Below are 13,767 nucleotides of genomic sequence, written 5' to 3'. Positions count from 1 at the left end.
CTGACTCCAGGCAGATTTGTCTTTGACAGTCTCTACCCACCTTTCCTCATTCTATTTTTTAGGTCATTAATTTTTTCTTGAGTTTTCTCAGCCCTATTTTACCCTCCCCATTATTTCGTAGATAACATTTTCTTTTCTTTCTTTTTTGTTAAAACTCCCAAAGAATCCCTACTGATCTTATTTACTTATTTAGAGAAAGAAATCTGATTGGATTAATTCCTCTTCACGGTAAATGACTACTCTCAAGGTAATGTATTTACAGCCATTTATGGTTTTAAAATATAATTTCTGTAATTCCAAAGTAATCCCTAAATCATAGTTTCCATCTGGCATAACTGAAGAGGGTGAGAAAAACTTCAGACATTTGGTGGGAGATATTGTGTGGTCTTGTTCAGCACCTGGGAGAGATCCCATGGCCTCTTCCTTTGTATTTGGAAATAGGTGCTTGAGAATTTTCATAAGATGTCCATAGTAGCAGCATTAGGACTGTGAAAGAACAAGGTCATAAGCCAGTTCTATGAATGAGTCATTTGTAATTTGAGTACACATTAACTTAGAAATATTAATAAAGACACAAAGATCTCCAGGAAAGAGATTTGCTTTACTTTTCAATGTCAGACCGCCACCTAGAATCAGATTTTGATCTCTTACTTTAGACTGCCAACAAATTGGGATATTTAATTTCAGATGTTTAGCGTAGACATATGTTTTCCTTTGTTGTTTTATTTAGTTGTTAGAGAAATAAGATAGCTGACATCAATACTTGGAATAAAAGAGGAACTGAAAAAATATTTGCTAGAGACTGGATAAACAAATGGGAAAGTTAACAACATAAGGAAAAGCAAGATTCTGACAAACATATCTATCAATATTTTACAATCATATATACATATATTTCGATTCCCATTTTTATCCATTCTATTTCCATCTGGTCTATAGTGTGAACTTTAGTTCAGTAAGTAAATTTATATAATCAATAAATAATATAATGTTTCATAATTTATTTCTGTTTCAGAAATCATATGTTTGCATCTGTTGTAGAAGGTAAACAAATACCAGTTTTTACTATTTTATGAAAATATTTTCCACTTTTTCACTAAAAAGTAACAAACTTGCTCAGACCGTATCATCGTAAGAAAAAGTTCTTAAGAAAAATTTTCTGAATCCATTATATGTGAATATATCTTAATTGTAAGTCATATAAAAAATACAGTCCATGCAGTGGACAGGATAAGATAGACTGCTTACTTCAGCTTCTGTCTAGACTTAAAAACACAATTAAGATTAGCAAAAGAAGATCTGTTTTAAGCCCTATTAGCATTTTTTTGCCATGGTACATTTGACTTGACCACTCTAGTGTTACCTTATCTGGTGGAAGTTTGGACTCACAGGCTTTCCCCCAGCAAGTCATTTTCTGTACAGTTTCATTTTGATGGCAAGAAACAATAATGATAATGCTAAAATTTATAGCCTACCAACTTTGGATCAGATAGTATGTAAATTCTTCATATGCATGATCTTCTTCCTTAAAGAGCTCCATGAGATAGGGATTATTATCCTAATATTAGAGATGAAGAAACTGAAGTTCTGGGTGATTAAATAACTCACCTACCACCATCATACAGCTAGAAAGTAAGAGTACCACATTTGTCCTCAGGTTCTTCTGACTACAAAGCCAGTATGTTAAACCACTATGCAATTTTTCCTCTTGCTGTATATTCTCATTGGGAAACCCAGTCAACCATGCCAGTTTCATTAATGGTTTCTTCTTTCTTCCTGAGTAGAAAGAATGTAAAAGATGTGGCTTTGCAATTCCTAAGGTTTTATAAGTTTAGACTTGTTTTCAATAGGAATCTCTAGAATTCAAGAAACCATGCAAATGTGCATCCACAAATGCATACATTCAGGGAACAAATGGCAGAGAGTCAAGACATAATTTTAAATATGCTGCATGATAATCAGTTTTTAAAGTTATGTTCTAAAAAATACCTCTTTTAAAAAAGTAAATGGTGCAATCATCATTATGGAAATTGTATCCATAACAAATGTATTGCTTGACCATTTTTCCAAGTTGATATTGATTTCCTTATTGATTGCTACTTTCAAAATTGGAGGAAGCTTTATCAAAGGAAACTGGTGATGGAAATTTCTTGTTCTAAGGCCACTCTATAAGAATTAATAGGATCCATGCCTACCGAAACCAGGGAAAAAGTGAATTATTTTTAACTTGTAGTGAATAATACATGTATTAAAAATACATGCATTACTTGCATAGTTTACTGTTTCATTCTTCCTCTTTCCTTTCCTACTGCCTCTTTGTAGATTCTTAACCAACAATGATCTATGTTATGATCTCATTAACATTTTCTGGCCATTTTAAAACTAAAGGTCTTATACCTTGGCTGGTCCCACCCTATGAATGTCTTCAGCTCTTCCCTGTTCAATGGGTAGTCCCTTAATGATGGCCTAAATAAGTTACTCTTTACTATTTACTGTTACTTCTCAAAACATATCTTAGGCCCTCTTGATTTTTGTTTTCTGTAGAATACATCCAGGTATTTGTTGTAAAGTATCTCTTCCTTTCCTCTAAACATTTAATAACTTTATAGACAGGAAATATGTGGAGATTTTTCTCTCTCACTCTCTGATTTACTCTGCAGCCTGAATTCTAAGTATTCTCATATATTAAGGCTTTTTATTATTTATCACATATTACAGCTTTAAGACCTTTGTATACTTTTACTCCCCCAGGAATTTAACTGCTAAATCATTTCCTCCATGCACTCAATACACATTCCAAGTACTATAGCATATTTTCTAATCTCATTTAAAAATGAAATGCTGATATTACATTCCACAGCAGAAAAAAGGACAATTGTTTCCACAGAAAAATATGATTTGAAAACACATCTGCCACAAAATTGTGCGTCCCTTAGCATATGATTTCTGGAAAAATTTATGTAAAATGATGATGAATGAAATCAACACCAAAAAGTATAGCCATTTATTTTTAAAAGTCTATGAATCATGTGTCAGTGAACCATATACAGAGCTGGAAAAACAAGTTGTTTTGAAAAGCCACAATACATGGATATTAATTCCTTGTCATACATATACATCATTTATTCAGCCATATCTTTAGTGCCTGACTGCATTGTTCAGCTACCTTACTGACAATGCAACGATCATGCTTCTTAATAGAGTTGTTTCTGATTGTTTTCTCCTTGTTCGATTTCATCCTTTTCACCTAATGTTTAAAATCCCTACATTGAGTATTCAACCACAAGGAAAAGCAAAGGAATAGAAGATTTGGAATCAAATGCACCTACTCATTGCTTTGTGCATTGAAATGTGGATTTTCTTGCATATTTACTGAAGAGCTTAATATTCATTCAAACTTTTTTTTTTCTCTAAAATTTTGAGTAACTAGTTTGAATGCTCTTTTTCACTGGCTTCACTAAATCAGTGCAGAAGCCAATCAGTGCAGAAACCATATATTCTGGTGTTTGAGAGCAGTAGCTTTGGAGGGAGACAGATAAGAATTTGTATTTTTCTGACCACTTCGTATGTGGGTAAAGAAATGTCTCTGAGCTTCACTTCTATCACCTTTAAATTGAGAATTTAAATTATGATGGAATTAGATGAGATCTATATGATAAGTGCTTGGCACATGGTATGACCTTAATGCATTTTGCAGGTGGATGCTGTTGTTGCTATTAGAGCAATGGTCGTGGTAATAGAGCATCATCCAAAACATATTCTAACTATCTTGTAATGTCTGTTGTTAGCTGTCATTACCTAGTACCAAGGCTTTAGAAATAAAATGACTCTTAGAAAATAATATATGTGGGAATTTGCTGAGAAAGGCCTGAGCCATGAGTGTACAAGCTTCAAATATACCATTCACATACATAGTTCTTTGATTTCTACAGTTATCATGCTGCTAGTAATTATGATCTGGATGGATAGTTATATCTAAAAAGGCCAGTTTTGGACATGAAATTTTTCCTTAAACATGTGCATAAATATAGTGTCTTTTGTTTAGCATCTGTAGCTCTCTAGAATTCTCTTTAGAATTCATTTACTATTTGGGACACTCTCATAAATAAAATGATTGGGTTATGATTTGCCTCTGTATTACAGCATTTTTCAGTGGACAGAACAAACATATACTGAATGCAAAACTTGTAGCATGACAGGCTTTGTGTATGGCCTTGTGTTTTTCAAGTATTATCTTACTTAATTATTGATCATGACTCTTACTTGAAAACAAAACACACTTATTCACATTTATTTATGAGAAAATGAAGACTTGCCCAAGGTCAGCAACATGGCTAATATATGACAGAATTGATTTCAAAGTCAAATCTGTCTAAATGTAGTCTTTTCCATTCACTATGTAAGTAGGGTTTGCCATGTGGAATTTATTTCAACTAACTACTAAGAAATATGTATAAATAGTTTATCGAATATCAGATTACTGTGATTTATTCTGACTGCCCAATACTTGTAGAACTGTATGAATTCATAAGCCAAAAAGGAAGAAACAGAAATCTAGTTTTTTAAACTCAGAAAGGACAGTTAAAAATCATAGCATGTGTTTCTCATTTTCTTTCTCTTTCTTAATGCCCTTTCTCTAGTCATAACAGTGGTGCATTTTGCCTACATGATCTCTTTTATCTATTAGCCCTTAATTTTTCATGCAACTCTGAAGATTGGATGGGATGTTTGTGCAAAAGCTTAGATGATGTATTCTAAGAACCTATATGCAGAAGTGACAATTCAGAGTGATTCACTGTCACTTTTAAGCGTAATGGTTTACCATATTAAACCATTTTCCATAATAAAGTTGTTTTTAAATCTCTCCCTTAATCTCTTCTGAAGAGCCATTTCCTTGAAAGAAAAATATCATATCTGTCTCACCTGGTACTCCTTGGATTAAAAGAATTGTATTATAGCAGCAATGTAATTCAAGCTATAGTACTTTTTTGTATTGTGCTGAATATATACATGTCCTCTAAGTGCACTGTTTCACATCTTAACTCTGATATAGTTTGGCTTCCTGTGATTAGGTGTTACCTGTCAGTCATGCCCACTACACTCTTGGGTCCCTACAGGGCAGAAGCTATAGAGCATATAATGTTTGTATCCTGAGCTGACAACCAAATGATGTTTAGTGAAATTTTTATAAGTACTTAATTAATGAAAATAATAATGTATGATCTTAAAATTTGCATAATTCTAGAAGTTGGTAATGAAGATATGTGTGTATCTAAATTTTTTAATATCCTGACCTCTCCTTAAAGTCAAGCCTGACTGTAGAAACATTCCATTTTGCAGGAAGGTTGTCAGCTTTCTCCTCCTAGCTTCATCGCTCATTAATGTAGCCTTTAACAAACCTCATGGTGCCTCTCCTTTCTAGCCTGTAAAATGGAGACATTAATGGAAATTAACTCATACAGTTATTATTAGGATCACTTAAGATAATCATCAAGAAATACTTATCAAGGGATGCCTGGGTGGCTCAGTTGGTTAAGTGTCTGCCTTCAGCTCAGGTCATGACCCCATGTTCCTGGGATGGAGTCCCCCATCAGCCTCCCTGCTCAGCGGGGAGCCTGCCTCTCCCTCTGCCTCTGCCACTTCCTCTGGTTGTGCTTGCTCTCACTCTCTCTCTCTCTCGCTCTGTCAAATGAATAAAAAAAAAAATCTTTAAAAGAAGTTCTAAAAAATATAAAATAAAATAAAATAATTATAAAATAAGATAAAATACTTAGCAAAATGGCCACCATGAAGGAAATAGTCAATAAATGTCCATGTTCTCTAGTGTGCACATTGAGATGGCCTTGCAACCCTGCAGAGTATACTTGGCTTGGAATAATCCTCAAATCCGATAAGAGGTTATTGAATCAAACGTTTTAGACAACAAAAACAAAATGGCACTTAAAATACTTCTTGTTGAGAAGATTTACATTTGGGAGGATGGAAGAAAATTTTTTTCAACAGTAATATGTCTGTCACTTTATTATCCATATTTTTTTTTTACATGAACTCACTTTTATTGGCAGCTGCTTATTCACAGGCTCAAACTGCAATTTTTGGATTTGTAATGTTTTATCTTTCTAACCAGACTTGACCTCCTTGACAGAGGGGAACTTTTGTTTTCCCCACCAAACAGAACCTTGGACGGTACCTTATAAATTTTTAAAAATATACAAGAGCTTTGAAACAATTATGTATGTGTGCATATGTATGTTTATACATTGTATATAATGTGTGTGTGTGTGCATATACAGAGTCGTATTCTAGGTACTTATAGACTGATACATAATTGCATATAATAAACGGTTCGTGAAGTGAACAGAATTGAGCATCAGATTACATGAATTTACATCCTGATAATGATATTTAATTACAAAAAAGATGTTGGTGAAGTCACTTAACATCATTAAATCTTGGTTCCTTCACTGTCCAATAGAACTTTCTTCAGTGATGTGAATATTCTATTTCCAACATAGGAATCGCTAGCTACATGTGAACACAAAATGTAGCTAGTATGGCTGAGGAACTGAAGTGTACATTTTATTTAATTTTATATGTTTTAAATCTAACTAGTCACATGTGGCAAGTAGCTCCATTACAGTATAGATACAGAATCAAGAAAGACAGGACATTATCACGTGGAAAGAGCCTATACTAAATTTCCTTGGTACGAGTGACACAAAGGCTATTTTTCAGCAAAAGACCATCCTCTTTTGAAACACTTATACTCTCCCACAGTATCTCAGGCCTTTTTAATTTAAACCCTTGTTCTTTTATTTCCCCTAACAGATCTTGAAAACTTTAAAACAAGAACAAGAAGCACTGTGTCTGTCCGTCAAGGTCAGGGGATGGTACTACTGTGTGGCCCACCAGCTCATTCAGGAGGTAAACTATAAATTCACTGAAATGTCTACACTTCACTCACTGCTATCTTTCCTGCTGGTTTTCTGCCCTCCTTGGCACTGGCTAAGGAAAAAGTGTCATTTGTGGAGATTCCCAAAGTCACTCTGTGTCAAGGAAGAATCAATGCCTCCCATAATTAGGATAGGGAAATGTCAGATTCTGCAAACATTCTACCCAACTGCTATCTACCCGGCACAACGGGAAAGACACCTGAGCCCAATGAGATCAGAATCCTGTTTCTTGGTAAGGCAATGTAGGTAAAACTATCAGTACTTTCTCCAACTTTATTGGTTTCAAAGCTGACGTTGCTTGATTTCATCTTGTGTTTGGCCTGGGAAAGGATCAGATCCAGTCCAGGATCACTTTGTAAAGAGTCATAATTACTGGATCAGTTAGGAATCCATTTGAATTATTTTTGTTTATTTTTCCAAGTTTTTATTTAAATTCTGGTTTATTAACATACAGTATAACATAGTTCCAGGTGTAAAATTTAGTGATTCATCACTTACATCAACACCCAGTGTTCATCACAAGTGCCCTCCTTAATACGCAATAAATAAATAAATAAGGAATTCATTTGACTGCAAATAACTGAAAACCCAGCTTACACAGGTTTCAGCAGACCGGATTTTGTGTTGTTTTCACTCACATTTCCAGAGGTACGTAATTTAAATCTGATACCACTTCTTGAAGATGTCTTCCAGGATACGAGCCGTTTCTTCCATCCTTTTCTGAAGTCCTCAACATGTGGTATGGCTAGGGTACCAGGGTGCAGTTCAGATAGGAAGAAATAGGAAGAGTCAAGGACAAAAGTCAGAAGACTCTGTCTCAATTTGCCTTTGTATTATGAAAGGTTTGCTTTGCCCAAGGACTTACCTACATGTCACTGATCACCCCTAGTGGCAAAAGAGACTGAGAAATCAAGTATTTTACACAGATCAGTTTGATAGCCCTGAAAAAAAACAAACAAACCATAATTTTGTAATAAGGGAGACTATAGAGACGTGCTGTATAGGCAACTTGCAGTGTCTGCTAAAAAGACTAACAATGACTGACAGACAAATCTGAGTCCCCATAAAGGGTTCAGTAGCTTGGAGGTTTAATAGATAATGATATTTATTGGGATTCCTCTAAAACTTGAGGTAACAAGATTGACAAACTCTACTCTTGGAAATTCTGGCTCAAGTTGAATTTGCTATCTGCTGTCCTTGCTATTTTAATTTTCTGTTTGGCCTAACACATGATGAAAAGAAAAAAAAATATTTTAAACTGAGAATGTGAAAACACCCTTTTATTTTTGTCCTGCATTCTGAAGTTGTAACTTTTCCTTTCTGATCTAATGCCCCAGCTAACCTTTACAGCAGGAGATAACAATTAGCAAAATAGCTAAAAGACTTGTACTTCTGACGCAACAAGTATAAAAACAGATGGAAGAGGCAGGTGCCCTTCTGAGTCTAGACTGAAGACATGGAATTATTCAAGGTTCTGGCTTTTGAAGACAGGCAGAGAATCCAGATTAGATTTTGGTGGTTTGTGTTCTGAGAGATGTTTACTCCTTAGGGCTCCCATTTTCCCTTCAAGTTAGTATCAGAAGCATTACATTTGGAGTCCAGGACATGAGTTCCGGTCCTGACTCTATTTCAAATCGTTCTTTGATATTGAGCAAATATTTTCCCTCATCTTATCTATAAAATGAGGAGATGAAAGGAAAGCTCTCAGATCCCTTTTAGTTGTATCATTACATGGTGGTAACTCAGTAAAGACTAAACGTATTTATCCAGTAGGTTTGCATTATTGAAGTTCTGTCATTTATATGAAGAAAGCAATTAACTGGACACGTATTTCGGTTAAAGTGAAGCTCACTCAGACTAACTTTTCTCTTCCTATTGTGAAATCGAATCAAAATAAGAATTGAGGGTTTTGCTAATTTTTTCTGCAGTCTGCCTCACAGCATTAAACCTACATAACATGGCAGCAACGCTAAAAATTAATCTTGTAGGCATATTAAGAAACAAAGTGCCCCACTACTCCCTGGTATAATGGTATCTTTGGGAAAGGCAAAGCACCTGGAGTGTTGCTGTGCTGCTACACAGCGAGACACCTGAAGACTTTCCCCTTCCCACAGAGAAATATATTAAACATTTTCATAGACATCCCCTGAAATGTGCTTGTCTCTGTTGGCAGCAGTCAGCAGCTCTGAAATCCAGTTTCTTGAGCTGTGCTGACATTCCTGACGGCCCTGATGGTGAAAGACAAGGAAATAAATATTCTCATTATGGGCTTTATTAGAAGTTGCGTGCCCAGGAACACTGTGGGCAAGGCAGGCAAGGCAAGGAAATGTGCAAGACAACAGGATCTTGAAGGGTGTAAGAGAGCATCTCAGACAGCCATCAGTTTTGGGCAGCAGAGTCAATGATTATGTGATGAAATCCCCCCGATTACTCAGAACCTTTCGGTGCAAACTGTGCCGCAGTGATTCTCTCATCGCTTCTCTGGGCTTATGTCACCTGAAAGCCAGCAGAATCACCAGGAGCCATGACATACTGAGCATTTTAGATCCAGCATATGGTATCCCAGTTTCAATTGTAACAGATCATGCAGAGGGAAGGAAATGAGTCAGCCTTTTATTGTATCAGTGGGATACTGAGTAATGGTGTGAAATCCATTGTAAAGGATGCTGCACGTCCTCTTTCATAAGCTGTGCAGTGTCAGACCTTCTTAGGGTAACAGAGAAATGAGCAACAATTAATATATTTTGAAAAGCATTTCAGTCAGCAGGTATACCCAGTACCTTACCAATCACCGCATGTAGCATCTTTGTCATCTTTTGGTTAATAGATATGAATTCTATTATGATGTCACTGCACAGATTTTACTATTAAATCTTAACACAAGCACCAAATAATAGAAATCACCATGATGGGCTCTGGTTGTCCATGGTGTTCCTTCTTATTAGAAATAGAGTTTAGTGAGATCCAGAATTTTCTCCTTCTTTCCATCAACTCCAAGGTCATTTGGCACCGGGAATTCGTGACGCTTAACCAAGCTCTCATTAAATAGCAATAGAACCAAGGTACTTTGAGATTCTTCCTACCACTGTACTGAAATTGGATTATTCACTGGTGAATTCCTCATGAATTCTTCAAGGAGGGTTTCTGTTCTCACCTTCCTTTTATATGTCACCTGGATCCTTGCTACTCAAAGTGTGGTCCATGGACCAGCAGCATCTGTCCCACCTGGCAGCTTGTTAAAAAGACAGTTTAAGGCTCCACCCAGAGCCTACTGAATAAGAACTGACATTTTAATAAGATCTCCAAGTGATTCATATGCACATTACGGTTTGAGAAGCCCCGAGCTATATCTGTGATTCTCACACACACCTCACTTCTGGCCAGTGATAGACAGGAAGCTGAGGCATAACCAGGGCAACATATTAAAACCATAGGTATCCAGCCACTTCCCAAGGATATTCTAAGGCCACAAATCTATTGTTTTAGAGACTCTAAGGTAGCACCATATTTAAGATCCACCCACTTTGATCACCTTCTGCAAACGCAGCCCAGATTCACACTGCTCAGATAGAAGTCCTCGATTTCCACATCACCCAAGCAGAAAGGTTGAGCACTTTTGTGTCAAATTCATATTTAAAAGAATTTAAAATAAAATATAGTCACCTCAAGCTTTACGTTTACTTCATGTATTTTTGTGGTTGTTGATAAAGGAGATGAACAGCCAAAAAGAAGGCTGGCTTTTTCTCAACTATTTATCTTTAAAAGTAGCATTTTATATCTGGCCAGCTTTTACTACAGTATTATTAGTAAAAGTATGGTTTCCTAGAGTATTAAAAAGAAACTACATGATTCTGATTCTAAGATGATCTTCATTGTTACCGGTTTTATAGAAACCAGCTATAATTGTCATCATTAGATGCTTTTACACAGAACACATTCACATTAAAGTTGGATTCTGTTCACATGGCATTGAGATGCAGGGACCTTATAACAGAGCATCTGTAGAGTTCTTTATGGTGTTTATAATGTCTTACTTTCCATTATATTATCTCTGATCCTCACAATAATCCTATAAGAAGGAAGGACATGTATTTCACAGATAAGGAAATCGAAGCAAAGAGATTATGTGGGGTCACACACTAATCAATGGCAGGGTCAAGAGTTATCTTTGCCTAGAACATTACTTTTTTTTTTTTTTCCCCAGTCCAGAGACAACAGTAGAAACAGGTACTGGATTTTCTATGCCAGGGGTTCTTTAGGCCCCATCCCAGATCAATTAAGTGTGCCTTTCTTGAGAGGGGTCCTGTGGCATCATTTTTAAAAACACTGTACATGATTCTAATATGCAGACAGGGTGGAAAGTGTGCATTTCTGCATTACAAAATCAAGTAGATCTTGTCTGAGCAGAACCTCTCCGTTTGCAAACATCTCCAGGGGCCAGGAAACTTGATTTGATCTGACATATCCACGAATATTATAACCCTAAAAGAAGCATGCCTTCCCACAGTGTAGTTATTTCAGCTGGATCATTTTGTATTTACTGTAAGTCGGAGGAAAAAGCATGAAACTAGGACACCCACATTCCAGACCCAGATCTCCTGTTAACTTACTATGTGGTCTTAGGCCACTTATGTAACTTCTTGGAACCCTATTTAGGCTCCGTCATTCCACACACACTGTTTCTAGCATCCAGATGTCACCTTCAGGATCAGGCTCACACAGTTTCGTAATGAGTTCAAACCATGCTGACAGGTCTTGGGCCTGGACTGATATTGCTATGCTAAAATGTTTCTCCTCTATACCCAGAATAATCTTCTAGACATCCGCATTTTGTCAGGCTGACAGCTTTGCCTAACCTGACTCCTGCCTTATTCCTAACCCCTGCCCCACACTGGCTCCCATGCTTACAAGCTCTGTGTACCTTTAGACTTTCAGGTGCATCTTTATTTGCTCCAAATACCAATTAATTTTACTGTAGTATAGACACTAAGTTTAGCTCTTGCCCTCATGTCTCACCCAAAGATGCACCCAGATCCAAACCTGGGACCATAACACACTGTGCTGTGGATTTTAAGTATTGCTGACAGGGGTGCCTGGGTGGCTCGGTGAGTTAAGCCTTTGCCTTCGGCTCAGGTCATGATCTCAGGGTCCTGGGATTGAACCCCCAATCGGGCTCTCTGCTCAGCAGGGAGCCTGCTTCCCCCTCTCTCTCTGCCTGCTTCTCTGCCTGCTTGTGATCTCTCTCTCTGTGTCAAATAAATAAATAAATCTTTAAAAAAAACATATTGCTGACATTTAAAAGTTTTACATATTGGGCCCCATCCATTATATCACACTTCCTGAAAAACTGACATCAGAATGGGTGGATTCTAGTTTTATCACCATGTGATTTGGACAACTGGTCATTTTCTTCAAGAAGCAGTCCCTCCACTTCCAGTTTATTCCCTCTGCTTTCTCTCATCCACATTTTACCCTCCCAGTCTTTCCCTAGATCTTTATTTCCAGCATAAGTCTCAAATCCTCATACAGTACTATGATACCTAAATGAAATTTATATTTGTTCTGTAAACCCCTCAAATATGTTGTTACAATTTTTAAAAACGTAATAAATATGACAGCAATCTGCACAGTTAAAGGCTTCCTAAAATATGTAACAATAAACTTAACCAAGGAGGTGAAAGGCCTGTTCTCTAAAAACTGTTAAGACATTGATGAAAGAAATTAAAGACAACACACAAAAAAATGGCAAGATATTCTCATAGATTGGAAGAATTAATATTATTAAAATATCCATACTTTACAAAGCAATCCACAGATTTGGTTCATTCCCTATCAAGATACAAGTAGCATTTTTCACAAAGCTAGAACAAGTAATCCTAAAATTTATGTGGAACCAGAAAAGACCCTGAACAGCCAAAGTAATCTTAAGAAAAAATAACAAAGCTAGAGGTATTACAACCCCCAATTTCAAGATACACTACAAAGCTGTGGTAATCAAAACAATGTGGTATGGCACAAAAGTAGGCCCATAGATCAGTGGATTAGTACAGAGACCCCAGAAATAAACCCATGCTTATATGGTCAATTAATCTACATTAAAGGAGGCAAGAAATACAGTAGGGGAAAAGATAGTCTCTTCAATAAGCATTGGAAAACTGAACAGCTACATGCAAAAGAATGAAACCAGACCACTCTCTTAAACCACACACAAAAATAAACTCAATGGGTTAAAGACTTAAATGTAAGATGTGAAGCCATAAAACTTCTAGAAGAAAGCATAGGTGGTACTCTTTTTGATGTTGGCCTTAGCAACATTTTTCTGAATATGCTCCTCAAGCAAGAGAAACAAAAGCAAAAATAAACGATTGGGACTACATCAAACTAAAAACGTGCATGGGGGCACCTTGGAGGCTCTGTAGGTTAAGCATCTGACTCTTGATTTTGGCTCAGGTCATGATCTCAGGGTTGTGAGATCAAGCCCTGTGTAGGACTGCATGCTGGGTTTGGAACCTGCTCGAGAATCTTTTTCTCTCCCGCTCCTCCTCCCCACTCCCTCTCTTAAAAAAAAAGAAAAGAAAAAAGTACAAACTTCCAACTATAAAGGGAATAAGTCATAAGAATGAAAAGTACAGCATAGGGAATACAGTCAATAATGTAATAACTTTGTGTGGTGACAGTACTAAGATTGTAATGGGGAGCATTGCATAATGTATAGAAATGCCTAATCACTGTGTTGTTTACCTGAAACTAATATAACATTGTAGGTCAGCTACACTTCAGTAAAAAAAAAAAAAAAAAAAAAACACACAAAAAA

The 13,767-nt window shown here is 36.4% G+C and overlaps 1 protein-coding gene across 7 annotated transcripts in view; it reads left to right on the top strand.

The window, feature by feature from the left end:
- The window catches only part of CNTN4 (contactin 4), a 963,126-nt gene that overhangs the window by 726,928 nt on the left and 222,431 nt on the right, over positions 1 to 13,767 (top strand). For all 7 annotated transcript variants that reach the window (XM_047746452.1, XM_047746460.1, XM_047746478.1 and 4 more), the window contains one exon: positions 6,829 to 6,924. In XM_047746452.1, coding sequence (XP_047602408.1) covers positions 6,829 to 6,924 — 96 coding nt within the window. The remainder of the gene's footprint in view (positions 1 to 6,828; positions 6,925 to 13,767) is intronic.

This window comes from Lutra lutra, chromosome 1, assembly GCF_902655055.1.
Source record: "Lutra lutra chromosome 1, mLutLut1.2, whole genome shotgun sequence".
NCBI lineage: Eukaryota > Metazoa > Chordata > Mammalia > Carnivora > Mustelidae > Lutra > Lutra lutra.
The sequence above is the reverse complement of the archived record's forward strand: the minus strand, read 5'-3'. Positions and strand labels throughout refer to the sequence as shown.